This window comes from Mauremys reevesii, linkage group 1, assembly GCF_016161935.1.
Source record: "Mauremys reevesii isolate NIE-2019 linkage group 1, ASM1616193v1, whole genome shotgun sequence".
NCBI lineage: Eukaryota > Metazoa > Chordata > Testudines > Geoemydidae > Mauremys > Mauremys reevesii.
The window spans coordinates 209,108,530-209,134,875 of record NC_052623.1 but is presented as its reverse complement, the minus strand read 5'-3'; the positions used below and the strand labels follow the sequence as shown (position 1 = coordinate 209,134,875).

Sequence of the window (26,346 nt, the reverse complement as noted above, 5' to 3'; positions counted from 1 at the left end):
GTGAGGCAGCACCATGCAGCAGACTCCTCGTGAGTACCCTTCCTGAGACATACTTAGACTGTTTCTAAATAGAGAGCCAGCTCAGCACTAACTGTAGCTCTTTGAGTGAATTATCTGCATGGATCACACTTTTGGGATGGGGAGGAGTCCTGGGGCTTCAGTTCACATCCCGTTAGAAAGCAGTATCAGTCAGGGCCACATGGATTCTGAGCAGGCAGGGTCCAGTTGCTGAGTGCAGATAACACCAGAACTTTATTTAGGCAATGGGGAAAACTAAGTTTAACTACGGGAGTTCCCAAAGTACTAGGCCTCAAACTGGAGCAAGACTTATAAGAATTTGAGATGTGTCAGATGGAAAAGAGATTTTATATCACATCTAATCCACTTCCCCTTGGACACTGCAAGATTGTGCCCTACAATATTCTCTGGGGCTGTGCCCCTTTTTAAATACCCCAAGCAATGAAGTTCCACCCCTCCCTTTGGGATTCCATACTAGAAAAGATCTCGCTGTCATGATGTTTTGCCAGATGTTCAGCCTAAATTTTCCCTTTCTTAACTTCATACCAATATCCCCTAAAACAGCAAGACAGACAGAGAGCTGGAGCTTTGTTTTGAAACAGTTCAGTTCAAGATGGCTGGGAGTAAGCAACCAAGTTCCTCTTACTGGAGTAACACATCCAGTCCTTCTGACTCTAAACACAGGTACACACTGGAATGAAAATAAGCCCTAGCACAGTTAAGTGATCAGCAATGGGGACACCGATGGCTTTGCAATATCAGGTCACCACAGTTTAAGCAGATTAGGCCAAGACATCCAGCTGTAAATAGACTACAGAAAAATGCCAACTGTCCCAGCTTTTCATCCTTAGCGAGTTAGTTTGCTAGTCCAAGGAACCTTCCATATTAACATCTCCTGAGAGCACAGCTCACCAGCGTGCCACCAAGCAGTGTTGGTCATTGGTACTCTCTTGCCATTTTGTGGTTGCATCAGCTTCCACATATGAAAATAAGAAAGGCCATATCGGGACAGAGCAATGGTCTACCTAGCCCCATATCCTGTCTTCTGACAGTGGCCAGTGGAAGCTGCTTCAGAGGGAATGAACAGACCAGGGCAGTTATCGAGTGACCCATGCCTTGTCCTCCACTCCCAACTTCTGGCAGTCAGAGGTTTAGAGACTTCAGAGCACGGGGTTGTGTCCCTGAGCATCTTGGGTAATAGCCTTTGATGGACCCATCCTCCAAGAACTTATTTCATTCTTTTTTGAACCCTGTTATGTTTTGGCCTTCACGACATCTAGCAACAAGGAGGATGAAGAGACCTTTGTGTGGGGTTAGCAGGTGGAGTTAGGGATCCTTTGAAATACTGTGCAGAGTAGCTGTCTCTAGCAATGACCAACAGCTGCTCAACCCATTTTTCATGCAGGGTGCTCTGGGACAAGACCTGTACTTGATTGGTTTATTTTGGGCAAAAAGTTCTGTGCATTTTGCTTTTTCTTTCTCCTCCCCCCCCCCCCATTTGGTCACAAGTGATGTTTAGTGCCCTGGGAGAGTTTAGAGGTGAGAGGAGGAAGGCTTTGTGTGAGTGCTGCTAATTCATTGTGACAGCATCAAGTCACATACAGCTGCCGCATTGAAATATGCCTCCCACTACCCCCATCTATTTCCTGTCCACCGCCTCCTTTCTTCCCCCACCCTTCCCCTTACTGGGGAGCCCATGGCCACTCAGGGCCTTGTTCAGATTGGGCGCTGCATGATGATGTCACTGGAGGGTGCCTTCACCAGCACTCCCTCCCCACCGGCACCCTTCGCTGGCCGCAGGGCACAGAGTGGCCACCCCGGCTGGAGCTGGTCACCCACCGAGGGGAGAAGCTGGAGCCCCTCACTCAAGTGTCAACCTTGTCTGGGGAGGGGAGACCCCTCCTCTGATTGGCTGCCTGCCCCACTGACCTGTCTCCTGGGGGAGAGCAGCCAATCAGAGTAGCTGCAGGAGGCAGGGGATGATATAGGGTTGCCAACCTTCCAGGATTGGCCTGGAGTCTCCAGGAATTAAAGATTTTGTCATGTGATGAAACCTCTAGGAATACATGCAACCATAGGCGCCAACTTTCCCCAGCACTGGTGGGTGCTCTTGGCCCGGCCCGGCCCCACCCCACCCCCATTCCAACCCTTTCCCCAAAGTCCCCGCCCCAACTCCATCCCCTCCGTGCCCCTATTGGTCCCCTTCCCCAAATTCCCACCCCAACCCCGCCTCTTCCGAGTGCACCGTGTTCCCTCTCCTCCCCCATCCCTTCCAGCGCTTGCTGCGCAAAACAGCTGTTTCGTAGCAGCAAGTACTGGGAGCCAGGGGGGAAAAAGCGGGCATGCGGCATGCTCAGGGGAGGAGGCGAGGCAGAGGTGAGCGGCGGGGGGAGCTGCCCATGGAGTCGGCGCCTATGCATCCAACCAAAACTGGCAACCCTAGGCTGAGAGGGGGCAGGGGGAAGGAACAGTGACACCATGATTTCAGGAGGGAAGGAGGAGCCGAAAGATCACAACAGCTTAGGGTGTCTCCGCTGCCCCCTCCTGTGAACAATGGGCAGAAGCACTGGGCAAGCAGAGCGGTGCAAGTCCCCTGGCACCATTCCCTGGCAGGAGTGTGGGGGGATGGGGGAGACTACAGGCAGAAGGGATGGGGAGGGGTCCCCACTTGCTCTCGCCCAGGGCCCCACAAAAGCTTAATCCACCTCTGAATGCACCACATGTGTTGAAAGGGGGGAGGTTTTCAGAGTTGCCTTGTGGTTGGGGTTGCAGCGGGCTTGCCTTAGGGCTGGGCAGCTGCCAGGTTTTTTGCATTTCAAAGGTGGTATCCCTAGCTACGGTACTTACCTGGTTCCCAACACCCTAGTATTTGAGCACTGCGTGTGATGTATTCATCCTCCCCCTACCCCTCTGAGCTAGGCAGAGCCATCATCCCCATGTCACAGATGGGGAACTGAAGCACAAAGAGGTTTAGTGACCCACTCAGGCTCACAAACGGGAAGGCTGTGGCAGAACTGGGGATTGGACCTGGACCTCCCACAGCAGGTCAGTGCTCTAACCGTGCTTCCTCCCAACACCAGGCTTGGGAAGGGAGAGAACTCCACTCCAGCTGCCCGCACCTCCTTGGGAGAGGGGGTGAAGAGCCCTTGGAGCTTCAGAAAGAGTAGATATGAGGGCTGGAGGAGCAGGCAGATGTGGGGCTGGGTGTGTGAAATTAATAGTGGGGCTGTGGGGGCGATACAGAACTAAGTAATTAGACCAGAGTTTCTCAAACTGCGGTCCATGGACCACCAGTGGTCCATGAGCTCCATTCAGATGGTCAGTGGATAGTTCCTTTAAGGTACGCACCTGGGTGGCCGCACACAAAAGACTGAAGGGCCCCCCACCTAATTAGTGGAGACGCACAGGCATGGCTCCACTAATTAAGTGCCTAGATCTTGGAGAAGACACACACGTAAGGTGAGGTGGTGGCTTGGGGGGAATAGCGGGTAGGTGGGAGGGGGCAGTGGGGTGAGAAGAGGGGGTGGGGGGGGAGTTTGGGACGTGCAGGGTTCTGGTGGGCAGACAAAGAGGCGACTTTCCCCAGCTCCAGGGCTGCAGCTGCCAGGGAGAGACGGCCTCCTTCCCAGCCCCAGCTTGGGGGCTGCCATGGCAGGGGAAAGAGGGAGAGATGGCCTCCTTCCCAGCCCCAGCTCGGGGGCTGCTGCAGCAGGGGACAGAGGGCACATCCACCGCATTAGAAAGGTAAGACTACAAATTTTAAAATGAGTTGTGTGCTTTTATTTATAAATCAAAAAACTTTTTTTTTTACATAGTACTTCTATCCAAAGCACTTTACAATAGTTAGCTAATGGTACAAACAACATTTGGAAAGATCATTAAGTGGTCCAGTGAGCCCCTCAACAATTTTCATGTGGTCCACAAAAAAAAAAGTTTGAGAACCACTGAATTAGTCTGTTGGGGTTTGTGGAGATGGTGGCAGCTCTGCTCCATCAGCAGCCACGAGAGCTCCTGCAGCAGGGCTAGAACCTCCTCACTCCGTACAGGCGGGGCAGTTGGCAACAGCGTAACTGCCACCTCCGGGGTGTTAGAGAGATCAGGTGGGTGAGGTAATATCTCCTATTGAAGGGGGGCAGGGGGAAATCAAACTGTCAAAGACAGGCCAAAAGACTATACAGGCTTTCAAAATGTTATGATCTGGGAGGGAACAGCTCATCATTTTTGAACTTTTGGGGGATGGCAAACTTGCTTCAGCTGCACAGAATCAGTCCAGAGCATGTGCCCAGGCTCGATGTGTGTAAAAGCCCAGCCCCAGCACTGCGCCGGCAGGCCCACAAGGCTGTGTTTACAGTTACTTTTCACACTAGAAGTGCATTTTGGTAGTGCTCAGTATTACTTCCCCAAAGGCCCAGTCCCCATGCAGAGGGAAGGCAGCCTCCTCACCAGCCGCCAAGACTTCTTCCGACAGCAACTTGGCTTTTGCTTGCAGGTTACAAAGCGTTGCCAGTGCTCATATTTGGTGTTTGTCTTATAGCCCCAGGTGTTGAAATCAAGTGATTATATGAGAACCTCAGTTTTCTTTTTATAAAAGCCTCCTAGGATATGGCTACAGCAATGTAAGCCCAGGGTCAAGCCTAACCGCCACTTGCGTCCACACATCCATTGTACTAACCTAGGACTCAGACCCAAGGTCCTAGGACCCTGCAGAGCTGGAGGCTCTGAGCCTGTGTTAAGCTGGGACCTAGGGTCTGAGCCCTGTTGCTTTTCTGTGTGGACGCAGCCCCAGCTTGACTCAGGTCCTGGAAGTCCTCCAGATGTATCCCAGAGTTTCCAGAAGCAGAGGAGCAGCACTACAGGCAGTAAGCACAGTGGCTGGAAGTGGCTCCTCTGGTGGCAGTGGCAGCTCTTGCCCCAGATCCTCCTCACTGCTGGGTAGGGTTACCATATTTCAAGTTCCCATATAGAAGACACTGCCAGGAGGAGAGCTAGCTGGGGCATATGGGATGGGGGATGGGAGGAAGGGACACAGTTTCTACTGTACAGTTTCTTTCCACTTTGAATATCTAACATTTATAAACAACGAGTGTAATGGCCCCAAAAATAAATGTAAATCAAATTTAAATGTACCTTTTCACATGCAGTCAGCACTTTCCTACTGCACTTCTTGTGTCCATGATATTTCTTTGTAGAGCGTATCTTTCTCAGCAGTGGTTGATTGCTCATCAAGTAGCCGTGAAAGTCTTTGCAAGAGGTGTGCCTGAAGTGGTACTGTACAAGCAGGATCCCATTCAGCAATTCAACAGTCAGTACCATGCCACCCTTCCTTCTGCGCTGCTCCTGGCAGTGGGGCTGCCTTCAGAGCCAGCCGTCGCCACGCTCCAGTGCTCCGCTCTGAAGGCAACACCCCCCAGCAGCAGCAGCAGCACAGAAGTAAGGGTGGCACACTGTTGTTAAGGCACGCCGGGAATTGCAGTTCTACCAGAATTGATGTTGGAAAAAGGACGAGCAAGGAAGGGTGACCGACATTTGTTCGTATTTCAAAAATCTGCCTGGACAGAAATCAGAGGGCCAAAAAGTGCATGTCCAGAAAAACCTGGCTGTACTGTAACCCTATGTGCAGAGCTTGCCTGAAGCAGGGAGCAAAAGCTGACAGGCAGGAGCATCATCCCTCCCCCAGCCGTGCTGAGCTGGAAGCTCTGCTGCTTCCCCTCCCTGCAGGGCAGCTGCTTGGTCCCGCTTTGCTCACTGCCCCTTGCTGTCAGCCCCCCCTCCCTCCCTGGGGCTGCGTGTGCAGAGGCACCTGGGCACCCTGCACTGTGAGGGCACTGAGTGACAGCCAGCCCCAAAACTCCCCCACAGCCTCCCAGGGTGGGATCCCATATCCCTACTTCCTGAAGTGTGGCAGGGGCAGGAATAAGGGATCCCAGGGGTGCTGGAGCACACTACACCCCAAGCCCTGGGTGATGCATTTCACCCTCTGCAGCCAACACCAGCCAGGCTGGGTGGGTGGGTGTGTTTTCTCTGATACCTTCATTTTATTTCAAACTTCAAAATAAACAGACAATAAAAACAACCAACCAAAAACACCTTAATTGAACAGCCCAGTTTAAAAATTAAGAATTGCAAAGTTTCATGGTAATCATTTGACAGCCCTGGAGACTGATGTCCAAGTTATCCATAGAGCAGGTGCCCCTGGGCATTGTCCTGCCATGGGACTCAGCCTAAAGTTGGGGAGCCCAATCTCAGATGAGATGGTAGTTCAGTATAAGGCCCTCTCAAACTGCTGTCGTTCTACTGAGACAGCCACCCAGGGAGCTGAACACGCAGTTTATGTACTCGTGTGCTCCTTATGGGCATCAATAGCCCCGCCACAGTTAGGAAACAGGGTGAGCAGTAGAGTTTCCCCACAGTGAGCCACATTCCTAGGGCTAGAGTGTCGCCATGTGGGAGGTGCTAGGCACTTTGGGATACGTTTACTTTGACTTGGATCTGTGCACAGCAGCGTAGACGCCTGAGCCATAGGTTCAAGCACAGGTCAGAAAATTCGTAATCTAGGGTTAAAACGCAATGTAGACACTCAAGCCCAGGGTTCCTCGATCAGATGAGTTGAGTCCCAGCAACTTTAGGCTTACATTGCTGTGTAGACGTACCCTTCAGTTGCAGAGACAAACTTGAAAACATGAATCCTAAAAGCTCAAAAAACTAGAAAGCAAACTGACACCCCTCCCCCCATTTCTTTTTCACCATCTCATGATTTTTGAACACTTGTGGTTGGCAATACACAATATCCTATCAAAATGTTGTCCAGAACAAACTTATCAGTTCTTACTGGAACACAATCTCAGGTAGCCTAGGATAGTAGTTTTATAGCCAATCTGCTTGTAACCATTTCTGCTGGCTATTAATGTTTCTCCCATGTGTTTAAGAAAAAACTAGGTGATCTCTTACATGACTGCAACAGAATACAGAAGAAGAGTTAAATGGAGTGTTCTGCTCTTAATCATGAGGGAATTACCATTGGCAGCTCATCTCTCCTCCTGGCTATTGCAAACATTCAAGGACAAGCAAGAGGGTTAAGCAGACCCAAGCAAGAAGCCCAACTGATGGTCTCTAACTGGTTGTGATGTGGCATGTTTGCACCCTACACATTTCAGTGTAATGGAAAACCACACATGCAATTGCTTCAAGCAGGATTTTGTCATGGTTTCCTTTTGTAGGCTATGTCAAAGGCTATTGCCCCAAAGGAATAATAGCAAGAGCAGAGATGTGTGGCAGATGTTAACTGGGGCTTGATGTGTGCTAGTTAATATCAGCTTTGCAGAGTAATTGGATCATAGGGTTTTTTTTTCTTCACTGTCCAAAACCAGACTTTCTTAATGCTGGACAGCGTCAGCAGATTCCAGAGGGTCCTGGCTGTAGGCTGGCCAAAACCACGTGCACAGAATGGGTTGGGAGCAGGGCACGTTGCTGGGTTACCGTCAACGTAGATGATGCCCAGTATAAAGTGGTTTCTTGGCTCTCTCTCGACTCAGCCCCTCTTGGACTTGTTGAAGCATTGAGCTGGAAGCAGGTCCACCCAGTAACGCAAGAACCACCTTCTCTCCTTGGTAAATGGCACGTTTCTTCCCAAGCATCGCATGGAACTTGTGAGCAAAATACTCCCTAAAACAGGCCTTACAAAAGGCATCTCCAACACGAATGATTAACACAGGAGAGGCCTCTTTGCGCTTCTGCACACAGCTGACGTGGGGCCGCCTCCGGGGCTGGTCGCAGCCCCCGTACTCCTCCTCCTGTGCCTGGCACATGGCGGCAGCGCTCCCCTCCCCCACATGACATGCAGCCCCAGTCCCACTGCTTCAGGCAGGCACAAAGATATTTGGCTAGGTTCACATGCATTGAGAGGCATTGGGTTTTCTGCAACTAAGTGAGGCTTTTTATGGTAAAGTTTATTATAGTGGATTATTAATCATCTAGCGCATAGGCAATTTACCGATAAGGCTCCTGCCCTGAATAGCTTGCAACCTAACTTGACAATGTATAGATATGAACAGACATTCCTGCCAAGTTTCATGGAGCTCCATTGCTAACTTTTCATGCAAATTATGTAATGAGTGAGTTTGCATATCTAGAGATTTCAGTTTATAGTCAATATACCCTACCTCCAGCTGTGACGGGGTAAGTCATGGAGCTGCACAAACTTTGAAAGTGATGGCTGAGGTAGGTTGGTGAGTGTCTATGGGTGCTAACTAGCTAGGTAGTGAAGGGTGCCTGAGATTACCAGGCTAGGAGTGTAGATGCTGGAGTGTTTGGAGTGTTCTTGAGAGACAAGCAAGCAGATAAGTGGGATTTGTCTGGGGTACAGGATGCTGGGTGAGGGATACTGGATGCCAGCTGAGAATCTGGGGTTTTACTGGGGGGCTGGTGCCTGGGAACTCATTGGGTAATACCAAGGCCTCTGACCTTCTGTCCCTACATGTTGATCACCTGTTCCTGCTGATGGCATTTATTCCTTCTAACTGCTCCTTTCCTGCTCTGAGCTAGTTGGGGGAAACAGTGAGAACGGAGGCAAAGAGACCATCTACACACTAAGCACCACAACAGCTCCCTATAGGTAGAGAAAGCAACTGCTACCCCTGGCTGGGGCCCAGCTTGATGGATGAGAATTCAGTAGAGCTGGGGGTAGGTGTGACAGGGATGCTAAATTTGTGAATGGCATGGGGATGCTTAGCAGATAACAACCCTGAACAGCGTATGGGAAGCAAACGCAACCCCGTGGCTGAAGGGGATTAGAATTCATGATTTCGTAGAGATTCCCCCCCACGATTTAACAGTGCTTTGAGGAGAGGATTAGGGCAGGTCGACATTTAAAATGCTGCAGCGGTGGAGCTGTGGCACAGTAGTGCTTCAGTGAAGACAATATTACACCAACGGAAGAGCTTTTCCCATCGGCGTAGTTAATCCACCTCGAAGAGAGCTGTGTCAATGGGAGATGCCCTCCTATCGACAGAGCGCTGTCTACAGGGGGGCTTAAGTCAGTATAATTGCATCACTCAGGGACATGGATTTTTCATACCCGAGTGACGTAGTTATACCAATAGAGGGCTGTAGGGTAGACTTAGCCTTGAACTTGGAGGCATCAGATGGATTCAGGAGCATGTTCCAGGTATACATTAGAAGTAACTTGGAAGAAGGCCCAGACTAGAATAGAAGGAAGGACACAGCAGGGGCCAGTTAGCTGCACATTTTGAACAGAGACGGGAGGAAGCAGAGGAAAGATGAAGCAGGTAAGGGCTACGTTACGCAGGGGCTCGAAGGTCAGACAGCAGTTAGGGTCATGGTGGAAAAAGGTGGACATAGAGGAACAATCAGGGTGACCATATTCCCAAAAGGAAAATGGGATACTGCATGGGGCTGGCTCAAGGCCCCCCTCACGGGGCTGGGCCCCGGTGCTCACCCAAGGTGCTCCCCAACTGTCTCTGGTCACTCAAACCCTGCTGGGCCCTCCCTTGGTCACTGGAACCCTACTGCACTCCCCCCCCACCCGCCCCAACTGGAACCCTTCCTCCCTCCCGCTCCAGCCCAGCATCCCCCCTGCGTGGGGGTGGGGAGTGGGGGGGGAAGAGCAAACAGGACAAATGCCCACCAATACACTCCAGTAGAGGATTAACAAAGTTAATGAGACACTTTACTAGAAATAAGTGCTGAACCTCTTGCTCCACTTTGTTCCATTTGTAACTTATGTACTATACTGATGGGCATGGTATATAAAGCAAGATTGATCCAACAGCCTAGCTTGGCTGGAAGACGGCCTAGTCAGAAGTTTCTACAAACTTTTGAAAGAATTCCTGTGCTCAGGATGGCTACAAATCCCAGGTCAGAGATACAGCTGCAATAGCTGAAGGTGCACTAACAGGCTCCTGGTCACTGTGGTTGGCACATATTTAGGAATAATTTTAGTTAAGCAGTCTCTTAGAATAACCTGCTGGCATCAATGGATGATGACTACATTTGTTTGGTAAACAAACAGTTTTCCTCAACCTCTGTCAATAGACAATTCAAGTTCAAGCTGCTCCCAATAACAAGATGCTTGGCCCTTCCCTCTTTAGTGGCTGCTTTGTGCTGTCACAGCCAAAAAGCCCCAGGGAACAGTTCAATCGTTTGCATTGTACTGGCCTCAAGGTTGCAGTGGAGCAAGGGTAGATATGTAGGGCCAGAGCTGGTTAAAATGGAGAATTCACTGCAGAGCTCCTGAGAAACAGAAAGAGCAGGAGAAACTGGAGCACAAACTTTTAAATTTAAAAAGCATTAAACATTTGAATAGGCTTGTGTCATTTGGCTGGTAGAGGTGGAGAGGAACAAGAGCCGTGATCTTTCTGCATCCCCCAAACAAATTAAGATGACAACGTGAATATGCTTGCCAATTTAATGACAAGAAAAGGCAGGGCTCCTCCCATCCATGCAGAGAATCTGGGTGGGATAAGGAGTGGAAATTCTGTAAGATACTAGGATTAAAGCATTAAATTCACTTCCTAATAATACTCTTTCTGCAACACTTCTCATCCAAGCAAGTCACAGTCTCTCTGTGCCTCAGTTGACTAGCTGTAAAAATGGGGATATTAATTCTTACCTACCTCACAGGCCTATTGTGAAGATAAGTACATTGAAGACCAGGAGATGCTCAGGTATGATGGTAGTGGGGGGCGACAAATAATTTAGTTTGAGATAGCTTTACAAACAGAAAGTGTCATAACCTGTGATATAGATAACTGTATTGGTCCCATTGTATGGATTAGGGAATTTAAGTTTCAGAAAGGGTAAGCCTCAGGAATAGAAATCTGAGATTCAGCCCTACTTACTGCACTTCAGGATCTAAGAACGGTAAAAATGTAAGTCAGTATTAATCAGACACTCCCAAGCGAATGCCAGGGAAATAGAATGAAAGCTGTATCCAAGGGGAAAAGGGCTGGTAAACAAACATCACCCGATACTGTTTAAGCAACAGCTCTCAGCCAGGGAGTGAATTACATGACTATTTTGGTGAACACTGCAGGTATAGTCTCGGCCCAGCTACACACCCTGTGATGTGTCTTGCAGAACGTTTACAAATGGAAGAAGAAAAAAACACAAAGTGTTTGCTACATCAACAAATGCAAACCAGAAATTGAAACTATCCTCACAGCTAAGGAAGGATGGTGCCTAAAGAATACATTAGAACTTAAGTATAAGGGGGACAAGCTGCCACTCAAAGTGGCCATCAAAATAAGGATGGTAAAGGGATACTATTGTATGGAGAGCTGCCACACTGGGCACATTACATTAGGAGTCTTACATTTTAGAGACACTGACCCAAATTCTGCTCCCACTTACCCCAGTGTAATTGGAAGCAGAATTTGGCTGCTTCTTCCCTAGTGTTTAAATACTGCCTTCACTTAAACTCTGGAGGGCTGCTCTGCTAAGGTGTACGGTAAAAGCCAAGGGAGAACACAGGGAAAGTCACTGCTATTAGGCTGGGACTCTTTTGCTTATGTGGGAGGTGACAGATACTCCCACCATCCAGGAGCCCATTTTGGAGGAAGGGGCAGATTGGGGGAATCCCCACAAACCCCAGTGCTGCAGGGGTGGGATGAGCCTGAGCAGAGATGTGGGGCCAGAGAGCAAGTGACAGGTCAGCAGCAACCGAAGTGCCCTGCACTGAATTGCTTAATCTGCTGCCAAGACTCATGCTCCTTTCTTCAAGCATCAACATGCTGCTCATTTCTGTACCGGACCCACGGCTGGAGCAGCTTGGTAGGGATGCTAGTGCTGCTCCCCACCTCACACTGGCTGAGCAGATGAATGGAACCTCTGTTAATCCTGCCCGTGGAGAGTTTAAGGTTCTTGAACTATGGTGCTGCTTATGCTGAACAGATACGATCTGTGAGTGATTCAAAGGACATCCCGCAATGAACCAGATGAAAGCAATCCAGCCCTACCTTCTCAGGGATTTGGTCCATGGCTAGCTACCACCTCAACAAAAAGGTCACTCTGGATAAAAGTAAGCAGTATTTTTAATGTTTATCCAGTCTCAAACTTGCCTGGTCTCAAGCAATCCCATTATGCCACACATTCTGCATGGAGCAGTCACTCAGCCTTCTCTTGAATCAATCAGAATGGCATCCACACAACATACCACGCACGAGCAGCTGGCAAAGGAGTTTAGTGTGCAATGGGAGAGCGGCACTGTGCATTAGGACGAGAGGAAACTGCACAAAGGAGACACCCCCCCCCACACACATAATCACACAACCCGTACAATGTCACTACACTAGGACAGAGTGGGAGGGGGTGCCCACAGTGAAGTTCCAAGACCTCCCCACATCTATCCTCTCCACTTCATGGTGAGGACGAAGCTCAACCACCTGAGCTTTGTCAGCTGTCAGAGAAATATGGATACAAACACACAGTCTGTGCTTTTTTAATTTGGTGAATTATGTACATGACCTAGAAGAGAGCTGCTGTCACTTCTGTACCAGGTTGTGTTTTCCCCCCCAAAAGAGTTCAGGAGTTACTCAGTGATGTTCTTCACAGCAGCAGGTCAAGACTGTAGCTGTTTCCTTCAGAAATTCAAAGACAATTTGGCCACCACTGTCTCATCTCCAACCACCAAAAGAGATGCAAACTGACAATTCTGGGAAAAGCATGATTTCTGAAGTAGAATGAACTGTTTTAAAACCAACTAGAAGGCTGCAATAGGAGAGATTTTTCACCTTTACCTTACCAGTTTGAATCTGGTCCCGATTAGATGTAACTAAAAGTTGTTACTGTTTGATGGCTGTTTGGCAGTCCATGGGGAAACGTGTTACTGTCACCACAGTTAGCACCACTCTTGGCCATCTTCACAGAGGGTCCACTATAACTCTCAAAGTGTCCCCTATTTCAAGGAATGACACTGATGTTAGTGCCAACATCTCATACCTTCCACACAGAGGTGGTGACCTCACCTTTATTACTGACGATTTACATCAGAAATGGAGAATGAAGCAGCTGAGGTGGTAGATAGTTATTCACAGTAAGGAACAAATACCACGATACCTTCAAGTTTTCCACATGAATAGTCTGTCCCCCTCATTTTGTGTCTTTCATAAATTGCATTTCTCATTTGGGCCTGGGTGACTGAAAGGCATGAGGGTCAGTAGTTAAATGGCACTTGTCCACAGTGGGAATTTGTCCTAGTTACAGCCATTGATATTAAAACTGCTGTTCGTGGCAGGGCATCTTACTCCGTTCCAAGCAAGAAAGGAATGCATCAGTGAGAGTCACGGCTTTGTCATCAGTAAGGGTTTGTATGAGTGCAGATAAACCAATGGCTGGCCACAGATAACTAACTGGGACAAATCCCCACCGTCAAAAAAGACAGATCGAAGCCTGGTCTACACTAGAAGATTAGGTCAGTTCAACTACCCCTGAGCAGCACTGTTAAGACAACCTAAATCCCTGTGTAGACAGCAGGTCGACAGAAAAGTTATTTTGTTGACGTAGCTACTGCCTCTCAGAGAGATGGATTACTTACACCGACAGGAGAACCCCTCCTGTCAGCGAACGCAGCATCTGCATTGAAGCACTGCAGCAGCACAACAGTTTTAAGTGTACACAAGCGCCTACTTTCTCAACTCAGCTGTTCCCTCCAGGGCATAATTGAGGCAATTAGTGGTAAAGGATGTGGAAGTTTATACTGGTGTTAGCTGCACTGATTCTGTAGACAAGAGACCTTAAGTAGCTTTCAAGTCTACATCTTTCACCAACACTACATTGAAAATAAAAATAAAGTATTAAACCATTATGATAGAGGAGACAAATGTAATATCTACAGGAATGGGAAACAAAAGGTCAGTTTTGTTTAGTAATTCTAAACCAAGGTACCAAATAAATTGGTCATTTGGTTGTTATGGACACTTCAACTGTTTGTAAAAATTCACTTAAAGATTACTGAAGAGGAAGACCATCTTCAGCTTTAGAAGTACTTTGTTTTGAGAGATTTCTTTTATACTGTAAGAAAATAGAGGAGGTGAACGCAAAGACAGGCGACTATTTTAAACAATGAAGCAACGTGAGAGCAGACTGGCTTCTTCCCATCCTTGTCGGTGCCAATGCCAGAGGTGGGAATACAAACCAGGAATCTTGCTGGTCACTTTCACTTAGCCTCACTTTGCAGAAAGGGAAATGGCAACATACCTCACAGACTTATGTACATAACTTAGTACTGGACATATGCTCTTTTCTATTTAGTTTGTATAAATCAAAAATATTAACCTCTGAAGTGATTTCATATCCTTGTAAAAAAAGGAGCTATTTAAGGGGAAGTTAAAAAATTAAATCAAAAGATGCTTTACTTACAGACATGTCCAAAGAACCTTACATTTTAAACAACTTTCTATTACTATGGAGTGGTAAATATATCACAGGGGAAAAACCTCTTGCCCAATACTTAGAGAAGAGCATGATCCCCAATTTCCCTAAGCCATATTTTTTCAGGTATAGAAAAAGAGACTCTCTTGACATGATACAGGAAGTGCACTTCAGCTATTCATTACTTTTTTCTCAGCTAATGAAAACAAGTGTTAAAATATTGCCAGTAGCTGCCACAGCATTTCATAAAATGATGTCATTTTAGACTGAACTGTTTAGGGCAGAGACAGTATTTTAGTGTGTTTGTGCAGCACCCAACACAACAGGACCCCGAGTCCCAACCAGTGTCTGTGGATACTACCATGATATAAATATGAAAAACCGCAGCATTGACATTTTACTGTTCTAAATCCCCAAGAGCGTTTCCAGTCTTTCAACATCAAGCAACAATTGAGGCTGGTAGTAAATTGATTCTCACATTCCACTTGCTCCAGTTTGTTTTTGTTAGAAATGATTTGTGATAGATATAGTGGAATATATTGATTAGTACTGACAGTCCCAGCTTCCCAGGCGTTTTGTGGCATTGCCATTCCAAAATGACCTGCTTTCCACCTTGTCAATTTCCTCCTGAACAGTCAGTTATAAATATCTGTTCTATTAAGAGATCACTTTTCACCTTTCAAAAAACAAAAAGGGCGTCAGGCAAGTAAAATCAGTACAATGAAATAGACTTGCAATGTTCCAGAGCAGCTTATGTTTATTGAGAGAGCTTGCATTAGGGAAAGAAAAGGCACAAAATAAGCCACGAAGACATTTATATGAACTGTATGAGTCAGAGGTGGTTTCAGAGTTTTTACAAATCACCTAAAAGTTACTGTGCCACGGCAGACAAATATCTATGAAATCTTAAAGATTAACATCTTAAAAATGCTCAAAAGGTCACCCAGAAATAACTAACATCTCCCAGAATGTAAAGCATATCCCATATTGATTTCTGGCTAAATAGTGTTATTACCGAGACTTCCCACCCCCATTTTGGGAGTGTAAATCTGTAAAATTTTAATGGAGTCCTTTTTTTAAATCTCACATTGCAAAAGGTTCCAAACTTGAACCAACTTGCTGGTTTTACCTTGCAGAGCTCCAGTGAATTATAGCAGCTATCGGTCAAACAATCTGCATTAAATATAACAATCTGCATTAGTTGTTCTGAATATTTTTACATTTGTTACAACAGTTTAGTCATCTGTGGCAAACGCATCTTAAAAGGAGACGGACCCAGCACTTAGTCACACTGTGTAAGTGAATGCCACCACTAAAAGAGACATACATCAGGGAAACTAATGTTTTTAGGCTTGAACAAATGGTGACTTCTTGGTGTTAAAAACAAACAAAAAAACCCACCCACAACGCCCAGGCTTTAACCGTACAGCTGTGAACTAGAAATGGCAATCAGAGGATAATCACAGAAGGACAACTTCAAAATTCAATAAATCCACATATTTATGCTGAAAGACTTTTACATGCAGTGCTCAAGAAGTCCAAATCAAGGATTAAAAAAATATATATACCCACACACTGCATAAAACAAACATCTAAAACCTTCTGCCTGGGTACATGGCCCAAGCAAAAACCCACGCCCCTCACCACCAGACATTTTTGCTTAACCCACAGCCTGACAAGATCTTCTGAATGTAGTATCAAATTCCATTCTTGTGTAAGCAGATACAACTTCACAAAGTCAATGGGAGTTATACTGGCACTGAACTTGGTCATATGATGTTGAAAAAACAAAGTTCATCCAGTTAGCTGCTCCTCTGTCAGGGTAATGTCCAAATTCTGCCTGAAGTTGAAATCAGTGGGGTTGTGTAAAGGTAACTGAGGGCAGAATTTGATCATCTATTCAGGAATTTCATTTGCTTGTCCTATGTGATTAACTGCTTACGAAAGGCTAAGAGCAAGGAGAAACAAGACAGTGCCAGAGTACAATCTTCTACCCAATAGAGGGATTTCAGAACAGTAATGCCTGGTTTTCAGAAGAGCAGAGCATCACCAATGACAGGCAGGGTTATTCAACCCTTCTAAAACTACCCTCCACCTCACCCCAAAATAACCCCTGTACTTACATTCACTATTCAAAATTCACTGTAAAAAACATTAAAGCCATAAGTCCTTCCCCCTTTCAAGTTAATCAGTGGATCACCAGCAGCATACTAACAAGATTATGGGAAGTATTTTTTCCCCATAGTTTCCTAAAATCTCTTGAATGTAATATTCAGTACCAAATAAAGATTAATTAAAAGAGGTAGCTTTAAAAAAATCCAACGTTACTAACTCAAGGAAGGAAAAGCTGCTACCATTAAGTATGCAGTGCAATAAACATTTTCTTCATAAAGCAAAAATTATACCTTCCCAATGACTGCATCTCATTCAATCTTCAGCAACAACATGAAAAAAAGGTTTTGACTTCACTTTTCCTTGGAATTAAAGATGGACCATTTAGAAACTCACCTGAAACTCTAGATGAAGAAAATAGATTATTAGCATTTCCCTAAGGTATTCTATTTTTAATCTGTGTTGACAATATCAAATGTTTCCATAAAGTTCTGCTCTTTTCAGATTATACACAGATGTTGGCTTCTTCCCAACTAAATACTTAGCAGCCTTTCAACTTTTATTGATTATTTAAAATCACTGAAGGCCAAAATCTGAGCAACACTTCATGAATTTAGAAGGCTTCATGGATACTGTACTGTTCAAATACAGCCGTTCAGCATTTCTGTAATACAATCCATCCCAATTAGAATCAGAATTACTGATTAGTATTATTGTCATACTTTATCTGGCTCCTGACTATGAACAATACGAGCAGTAACAAAGTTGGCTATGAAGCAGTAATATTTTGTTTTAGAGACTCATGTACCATTTGTAATTATGGGGCAGATATACAAAGGGAACAGTGATTGGTCCAGACAGCCATGTTATATGTATCCACATAAAAGAGTGAATTATGCCACCTCATGGCTTTGCCCCATTCCATTTCTGGAGATACAGAATCTCTTTACCATCTTTTGAAGACAGGAAGCAGCCAACTCCTGCTGTGCATTCCCTCAGTTGTCTGCATTTTTGCTGGTATACATGCTGCCACCCAGCATTTGAGGGGGGTTTTAAACTGTGTTCCAAAAGAAAACTGAACTCTTCTAGACATTTAATATTTAGCACTGCCCTCAATCAAATATACCAGTTCTATTATCTACTTCATTCTATAAACTCCACGTGGCCTTCAATTATCATTTCTTAAAAGCCTGATGAGTGAACTTAAATATTCTAGCAAGTGGTCTTATCTTGTTTACCCTGATCTTCAAGAGTGAGCTTTGATATTTACAATTAAAATAAGACCCAGCAGACTCGTGTATGATATATGAGACAGGCAATTGTTTCAAATTATGCAAATTCTATACTTCGTTTTTTAATATTATCTCTTTGGCTAATTACTGTCTCTGCGAGCAGTGAGAAGGGTTTCAGAAACAATGGTCATTAAAGTGCAAGGAGCACTAAGGCATGAACAAACAAAGGTAGTTTTCCCTTTTTCTGTCCTAAAGATCCATGGAGAGATGCTTGTAAATACTAGTTTTAGCCGGTCACATGGAAGAATGCCAAATGAACACACACAACTAGTTTTAGACATTGTTTCATTCCAGCTTAGAAATCTGGCAACTGCTTAGACCAATTCCATAGAATTACTTATGTACAGCACCCGTCCAAACTGATTTGGACGACACTTAAAAGAGCTCTAGCACTAGGGACACTTCAAATGAATCAAAGTTAAACAAAAATCAATTCCCTATTTATATTTTCTTATTTTTCACTAGGTTTGCAATCAAAGCGATTTTAGGATAATTCAAGAAGCTATCAGAAGGAGAGAGGAGATGAAATTAAGTAAATTTAGGCTGACTTTCAAGGTAACTTTTTAACACATCTACTAGACTGGAATAGTCCTATCACATGGGTCATTTGAGGGTTACAGCAGATTGGAGCAGGCACTGGCAACTATATGGTCATGAAGAATGCTGCACTGAATGCTAGAGGTGAATGAACTACAACATCAAATAAGCCCTTTCCATATGATTTCTATAATGAGAGAGATTTTTCCACCTAAAAAACCTTTCCTCCACTTTTTATACCCTACAATGAATTCATAGAGTACTGAGACTCAATACATTTACATGCATAGTCCTGCACTAGAAATACTTAACTTAAGAAGAGCTGTGCATAAAGACTTAGCTGGTCCACCCGGAGGTGTGCATGTACATGCTAACTTCCACCATACAATCCTGGGGTTGCCCACAGATTTTTTGGCATATGTTCTGCCAGCCAGAATTGGGCCCATAATATTGAAATACTGGGATGAATCTATTACAGTTTTAAAATAAACTGAGAAGCTAATGCCATAGCCTCCATAAGCAAATTCAAGACGGAAAAATGTTGACCAAGTCAACATGGTCTAGAAGTTAGAGCACATCCCCTGCTACACCGTGACAACAGACTTGGGAAATGGTAAGCAGATGGGTCTCACGGAAAGCAGTGCTGGCCTGATCTCTGCTGTGGGAAAGTCTCAGCTCTCTCCAGTAGAGCCCCATAAAGAGACACGGCTGAAAAACAACTTCTACAAAACAAGGAAACATAGGTAAGAGCTACCAACTTGGATTTATTCTTATGTCTACACAAGACCAAGAACTCTGAATAGTGCAGATCATTTATGTAAAGTTAACTTGGCAACAATGGAATAAACGCTCTCCCCATGCTTATTTTGTCAAACTTCAATCCAGAATTACAAGGATTAAATCTGTCAGACCATCAGTGCTATATTAGTGTCGCTAACAGTGATACTTTTCTTTTTGAACTGGTGTATACTCGACAGTTTCCCTGGGCAGATGTCCAATATGCGCTGCCCATACGTGGGAAGAATTAGAATCAGGCCAGTATTGAACCATTAGATTATACTTGAAGGTAGAGTAGCCATATAAATGTTGTGACTTGGGCCTCTAATTAAAACAGGCACAAGCTGCAGAGTTCAGAAGAGCATGCACTGTCAATCTGAAGAGTTCTGCTTAGCAACACTGGTCTGCCTAGATACAGTGTATGCTGTCCATACTTGCCATGGAATGCAGCCTCTGTGGGTATAAGGGTCTCCAAAAAAAGTGCAATTAATTTATTTCACATAAGTTTCTTCATCCTTGGTTTTGCGACTATATGTACAAGAGTGCTTGTATGAAATGGAGGTAAATTTGACTGTAAATTAGGGACCGTCACAAATTTTGACCATGATCCTACAAAAAAATCCACCCACCTGAACCACTGCAACCACATGGCGTAACAATGGAAAGTTACATGGATGGATCCCTTTGCAGGTTTGGGACTTTTAGCAATCCATAATGTAGATAAAACCAAATACCCAACAAGGCCAAGAGCGCTACACAGTCTCACAAGGGAGTCCCTATTTCCACTGCTCAAAGCCAGAAAGAGGCAGTGATTCCATTGTGGAGATTGATCCCCTAAGAAATCTAGGGTTTGTGACAGCATCAATACAGTTCCTAGGTACTGCAGCATTAACTTCAGTAAGAGTTATTGCACATTTAGAACCTTTGAGGAAAAAAATCACCAAGAACCTAATGAAAAGAAAAAATATCCCCCCCATGTTCCTTATAATCCCCATATTTTAAAGTGTCAAACTAGAAAAAAAAAGCACAAAACACAAACTTAATTATAACTCCAAGAACTCCACTCAGTCATTATAAATAAGGCTGAAAACATCCAGATTCGTTTTTAAAAGTTCTATTAATTTTGCTATCCCATCCACAAGAGCTGTGCAAGAGTCAGGAGTGACCAAAGCGTGGGCTGCTGGTCAAATATGTCCCACTGATGTCTACAGTGCAGTCAGCAGTCCTCTTCATCTCCCAGACTGAAGTGCTGCCTGCAGAGACTACTGAGCCCCACTACAGCTCGCCATCGTTCTCATAGCACTGTATCAATCTGTTCAGAACAAGACGGAGTACTGCATGATAGGGAACATGTAATCTTTGTGGGCTTCCTCTCTGCACTGAAGACAAGGATGGCAGCATGTTATTCAGGGCCGGCTCCAGCTTTTCTGCTGCTCCAAGCGGCAAAAAAACCCAAAAACAACAACAACAAAAAACGAATCGGCGGCAGCTCAATTGCGCCGCTTCATTCTTCGGCAGTGGGCCTTTCACTCCCTCTCTTTCTCTTCAGCGGCAGCTCAAAGAGGAAGATAGGACTAAGGGACCCGCCGCCGAATTCCTGGAGGTGCTGCCCCGATACCGGATGGAGTGCCGTCCCTTTGTATTGGCCGCGCCAAGCATCTGCTTCCTTCACTGGTGCCTGGAGCCAGCCCTGATGACATTCTACCTAAGTAACAGAGCTACAACTCTTGGGCTCCTAGAAAGTTGCCTATGCAGCTCTTGACTGGACAAAGTTTAGAAAGCCTGCTGTAAGTTTCAGATCTGATCTTCTGCTTCCTTCTGGAATAACTGAGTTTTTTGCTGACTCTGGAATATGTTCAATAAACACCCTTCTCCCCAATCATTTAATCCCCGTATTATTTTCCAATAGAATAACCAGCTACCTTTACATTTTTAATATGAAATTTGATCCCATAAACTGCAAAAATTTATACAGACATCAACTGTCAGAGCTAGGAGGATAAAGTCGACATTAACTAGGAATATCGAATCCATACCCAAAGGCCACATCTATTAGTTGGCAAAACTTCAACACTCAACATCCTTCTATTTCAGTTTACTTTAAAAAAAGTTTAGTGTAAACAAAATAATATAGTTCTCCCTCAGCAAGGTCAAGTAACCAATTGAATGTGGGCTCAAGAAACTTCCAAAGAACTTTATCTATATATAGAAAAATAAAATAAATACGTGAATCCTCTTGCAATGATCCCCAAGACACTAGCAGCAGCTTGCACAGGCAATTTCAGTACTCTGCACCACTGAAGATCTCATTTTTCTCCATAGCCATAATCGTGGATAGCCACAATAATGCAAAACCTAGCTAAGTAAAATTACCTCCCATAAGACACTCACTATATGCCATGGAAAAACAAGTCCCTCAGTTTACATGGCAAAGTGAGAAAAGATGAGAGGAACAAACTCAAACAGAATATGCAACAGAAATACAGAGCCATCCTGAGATTTATAGACTGTCATGACAAACCTGCGTGAGAAAGAACCAAAATAAGAGGAAAAAAAGGAAGTTGTTTTGAGAGGGGCGAGGCAGAGGAGACAGATGGGGGAGAAGAGATCAGCAATAATGGGGATTTCTGTTTTATTTAAGACCATCTGCCCTTTCCTATTAGTTGGTCCCTCCAACCGATGGTTCCTCTAGCCATCCACCCTACATCATCGCTGAGTACAGCTATCTTTTGTTGGTGTTCTCTAACCACGTGAGGTATGAAATTCCATTCCAGTGAGTGGATGCAGAACTGGTAGAGAATCCATAGTTAATTCTTCCCAGTGTGCTGTAGGTAACTTAAGAGAGGATTTTGGGAATTTGTTCCCATCATACTGGCCTGTAGTACCTTCTGTGTTCAGTTTAACTCTTTAGATTTCATCCATCTGAAGAAACCTAGTTGAAACCTTTCAAGTTTATGGATTTCAGCTGCTTCAAAAATCAACATGAGCCCACCATGAAGGGAAAATGTGAACACATGCAGCGGAAGTCTGTCTGCAAGTTGGATCAGTTCTCAAGTTCAAGTTTCAGAAATACGTCAAATACCTCTCCACCATCTTTGGCCTCAAACCTAGCCTGCAATCATAATTTTGAGCCACGAACATTTGAATGGTTCTCATGAGTAAGGAAAAAAAAAAATCAGCAATGCTAATCAGTCAAACCACTGTAATGCATCTGAATAGTACTCTAATTCATCTCCCAATGCTGGAAAGGCAGAGGCACTTGCCCTGTTAAAATTCACCCGCAGACAGTTCCAGTTTTATTCTTACGGGTGGACCTGGCTGGACAAATAAAAAAAAAAGGCGTAAAAAGGAAAGCTTCCTCTTGTTACTTGATCATTTGGGTCTCTTCATCAGCATCATAGAATTCTTCATCTTCACTTTCACTCCCTGCAGAGCTATCTTTGTCTGCAGACTAGAAAAAAAAATGAAAAATTAACATTCAACAGTTAACATTGAAAAAAAATGTACTTTTACAGCACCTTCAGAGCATCTCAAAGTTCTCTTTACAAATAGGAAGCATTACAACCCTACTGAGAGGTAGGGAGGATTTTGCCCATTTTACATAGGGGAAACTGAAGTATAGAGAAGTTAAATGACCTGCCCAAAGTCAGTTCCTCTTGAATCTGAGGATTTTAGATTCATACTTCTTGGAACCCTCTTAGAAAATGATGGGCTTTTATCCAACATGAACTCCTGTGCTCCCTTTAGCAGACTAAGGAGGTTGAATGCAGGACAAATGAACTGACTAAGAATGCCAGATCAAGCCATCCACAAAGCTTTCTGAGTTAAGAAAGCAGTAGTAGTATCCCTGTCCCTCTGTGATGTACTAGAAGCAGAGAATCAGGCAGCAGAGTTTGGGGGCAAATGCCTCTTCATCCTTATTTATCATGAGTGGACATCTTCCTACACAAGTTTCACCTTAAAAAAATAAAATAATAAGGCCAGTTGCCAGGATTACCTGCCATGGAGATAAACAAACAAAGCTCAAACTGGCCAACAATATAAAAAGCCTAAACACAGGTGAAAAGACACTCATGGGCCCAGAAAGTTTATAGAACAAGCTACTAACTATTAGAAAAAACAAAACAGCAAAAAAGCTGATTGTGCCTGACACAAAGGGAAAGAGGCTCTGCAGGTGCTGAAACTGTTGGAAAGGGAGGAACTGTGCGACAAAAGGCTATTCTGTACTCTTGCATTCTACAACACAGGGGTGTGCAACATATATACCTGCAAGCTATTTGCACTACTTGAAAAGTTTGTGGCTTGCGATCCAAGTCAGGTGACTAGATAGGGGCAGAGAAGGGAACTGCAGAGACAATTTGCTAAATGGCACGAACGGGGGAGAAAGTAGGTACCTTACTCCCAACGCTATACTTTGGCCACAAGATCATTCTTATACTCCAAGCAAAGGAATTTTCCCTACTTGCACTAATTACATATAAGAAGGGAATTGTTTCCCCTCCAAAAAAGCTTAAGAGTGGTGCCAGTCTGAAAATACATACATTTTAAATTTTGTTTGGATGAACAACATTCTTTCAGACAGAGCATTTCCAGCAATAGGCACCCTCTAACACAGGGATCAGCAACCTTTCAGAAGTGCTGTGCCGAGTCTTCATTTATTCACTCTAATTTAAGGTTTGGCATGCAAGTAATACATTTTAACATTTTTTAGAAGGTCTCTCTGTCTATATTATATAACTAAACTATTGTCGTATGTAAAGTAAACAAGGTTTTCAAAATGTTTAAGAAGCTTCATTTAAAATTAAATTAAAATGCTGATCTTACGCCGCCGGCCCGCTCAGTTTGCTGCTGGCCTCATCTAGGCCGCAGGCTGAGCAGGACCAGCGGCCGGGACCCTGGCTGGCAAAGGGCTGGCAGCAGCCTGAGCGGGGCCGGTGGCTGGGACCCCAGACCGACAGTGGGCTGAGCCCAATGCCAGTCTGGGGTCCCAGCCCTGCCCACAGAGTAGGTATCTACCTTCTCCCCTGTTCGAGCCCATTCTCTTCCTCTCTCTCTGCACTGAGCTGAGGGCAGGAAGTGCACTGAGCACAGGGCTGGGGGTGAAGGAGCAGGCTGGGGGTTGGGGTGTAGGGTTTGGCCAGGAACTAGAATGAGGGAGGGGGCTCAGGGTTGGGGCAGAAGGTTTGGGTGTGAAGTGCTTACCTGGGCAGCTCCCATTTGGTGTGAGGGGTGCAGGTGGGACTGTGTGTGTGTGGGGGTGCAGGAGCTCCCATTTGGTGCTCAGGGTGGGGATGTGGGGGGGTGCAGGGCATGAGTGAAAGAGTCAGGGCATGGGGGGTGCAGGAGTCAGGGCAGGGGACTGGGTATGTGGGGGGGCTGGAGTCAGGGCTGGGGTCATGGGGTGGTGCAGGGGTCAGGGCAGAGGGCTGGGTGTGTACACTCATTATGCCCTTCCAGCCTGAATGTGAACCACTGATAACTACTGCCTGGGGTCCCGCTTAGTTTTCCCCACAACAGTTTTCCAACCAGTTATGCACCCACCTTAAAGTAGCTTCATCTAGGTTGCATTTCCCTAGATTGTTTATGACAAAAATCACAAATACCACTTCCTAAAATATCCTTTACTTGGATGAGCCATCCAGGGAAAGCAACTGACCCAGCCCAGTCCTGTTCAGCTTGCAATATCTGTCTTTCATAGGTTCTAACGTGCTTTCAAACCCAATAAACGAAGCACCCCCACAACAGAGCCCTCTGGGATAGAAGGCAGCCACCAACCCGTGCATTACAGTTTTATAATATCACAATGATTTACGGGTCTTCCTTAGCATGGAGAATTATCACACTCAGTGTATGTAACTTACAGACTTATGAGCCCACAAAGCAACTGCTCCCAGAGAAGAGGGGAAACATTAACACATGTATTGGCATAGAATGACACAAGTCTTCTTACTTTGTCCAACCCAGACTAACAACATTGGAGTCAGTCAGATTTTCTCCACAAATCTTTGGAGATTATCCAAACTTTTCAGCTCTTATGGATCACATAAAGTGGCTACACCCAGTCCTTGTCTATAATTTAGGAGTTTGCCAATATAGTTGTACCAGCAAATCCTCCTAGTATAGATGCAGTTTATACCAGCAAAAGAGTTGGTATAAACTGCATCTATACCAGGAGGGTGAAAAAAAAGCTATTCCAGCAAAATGGCTTTGATGGTATAACTGGGGTATAACGCTATACTGATGATGCAACACTAGGGCTTTTGCTAACACAGCAAAGTCAGAAAAAATCACTCCACTAATCAAGTCTATGATTCTATGACATAGCTATGCTGGCAAAACTTAAATGTACACTAGGCATCAGTGGGTATCCAGCAGAACAATGTGTTAAAGGCAAAGGGAGAAATTCAGAGGAATTCTGAACAGTTTGAGTAGTAACAGCTGTCAATGAAGGGATATTAAGGAAATCATGTTACACTGCTTTTTGCATTCTCAAAATCATTCCCAAAGAGCTGATCTGTAACTGGATATTGTCCAAGGTGAATGTCATATTCCTGAGTGCAGTTAGAGGGACATACTCCACTTTGGAGAGACAATGTATGCTGTGTTGAAGGTGGTCAGAAATGACACTTGATTCCACAAGAGAAACTCTGAATTAGCCATCCAGAAATCCTAATGCTTGTTATAAGTCTTCTGGTAGCTCCACTAGGCCTTTCTATCACCTTTATCAGACAGGGTTAATGTTTAACAGCTTTAAATTTTCCATATGTTTTATCTGTGATTGTCTTAAAAAATGCATAATGCGTCAGAGACCACCCTGGGTGTAACTTCACTGAAGTAGACAGCGTCACTGCAGACATGAAACTGGCTCCTTTTGTTTTATCTGGATTCATCTCCGATGTATATCTGGGGAAGTGTGTTCCTAAAGACTGTGGATATTTTTTCATTTCATTTAACGTGACAAGACGTACCCTTCTAGTGCTCCAAGTCAATCTATAATCTTTATAAACCCTATAATACTTATAGGTTTTGGACCAATGTTCAAAAACCTAATATCCCTCCCCAAACTTAATCACTCTTTCCACTCTAATTTATTTCTCCCTCCCCAGGAGAAAAAAAATAGATGGAAGAACTCTCACACCTCAAGACATGACTGGAAGGTCAACAAAACCTGATGAATGAACAGAGGGAAGCAAACTCAGCAGTAAAGTAAACCTCACTGAAAATA

At 44.9% G+C, this 26,346-nt stretch overlaps 2 protein-coding genes and 2 long non-coding RNA genes across 16 annotated transcripts in view; 2 read left to right on the top strand and 2 right to left on the bottom strand.

Annotated features, from left to right (window-relative positions):
- The window catches only part of MAB21L3 (mab-21 like 3), a 24,314-nt gene extending 18,930 nt beyond the window's left edge, over nucleotides 1–5,384 (bottom strand). For 2 of the 5 annotated variants that reach the window (XM_039537636.1, XM_039537666.1), the window contains exon 1: nucleotides 2,866–2,922. The gene's annotated coding sequence lies outside the window, so the exon portion shown is untranslated. The other 3 variants (XM_039537649.1, XM_039537658.1, XM_039537641.1) reach the window with 3 other exon arrangements.
- On the top strand, nucleotides 2,915–26,346 carry LOC120404733. 3 transcript variants are annotated; one of them, XR_005598138.1, is made up of 4 exons: nucleotides 10,583–10,700; nucleotides 11,926–12,052; nucleotides 18,273–18,362; nucleotides 26,228–26,346. It is a non-coding gene; the product is annotated as an uncharacterized LOC120404733 (long non-coding RNA). The 3 variants fall into 3 exon arrangements; XR_005598137.1 differs by lacking the exons at nucleotides 10,583–10,700; nucleotides 11,926–12,052 and adding an exon at nucleotides 2,915–3,063; XR_005598139.1 differs by lacking the exon at nucleotides 11,926–12,052.
- LOC120404728 lies at nucleotides 3,701–7,211 on the top strand. The gene is made up of 2 exons (XR_005598136.1): nucleotides 3,701–3,762; nucleotides 6,945–7,211. It is a non-coding gene; the product is annotated as an uncharacterized LOC120404728 (long non-coding RNA).
- SLC22A15 (solute carrier family 22 member 15) overlaps nucleotides 15,143–26,346 on the bottom strand; it is a 42,744-nt gene continuing 31,540 nt past the window's right edge. For 2 of the 7 annotated variants that reach the window (XM_039537582.1, XM_039537573.1), the window contains exons 12-14: nucleotides 22,490–22,572; nucleotides 16,809–16,919; nucleotides 15,143–16,351 (exon numbers count right to left, since the gene is read on the bottom strand). In XM_039537582.1, the coding sequence (XP_039393516.1) occupies nucleotides 16,838–16,919; nucleotides 22,490–22,572 (165 nt within the window). In that variant the 3' untranslated portion in view covers nucleotides 15,143–16,351; nucleotides 16,809–16,837. Of the gene's footprint in view, nucleotides 16,352–16,808; nucleotides 16,920–18,357; nucleotides 22,573–26,346 lie in introns of those variants that run through there. The other 5 variants (XM_039537615.1, XM_039537607.1, XM_039537592.1 and 2 more) reach the window with 4 other exon arrangements.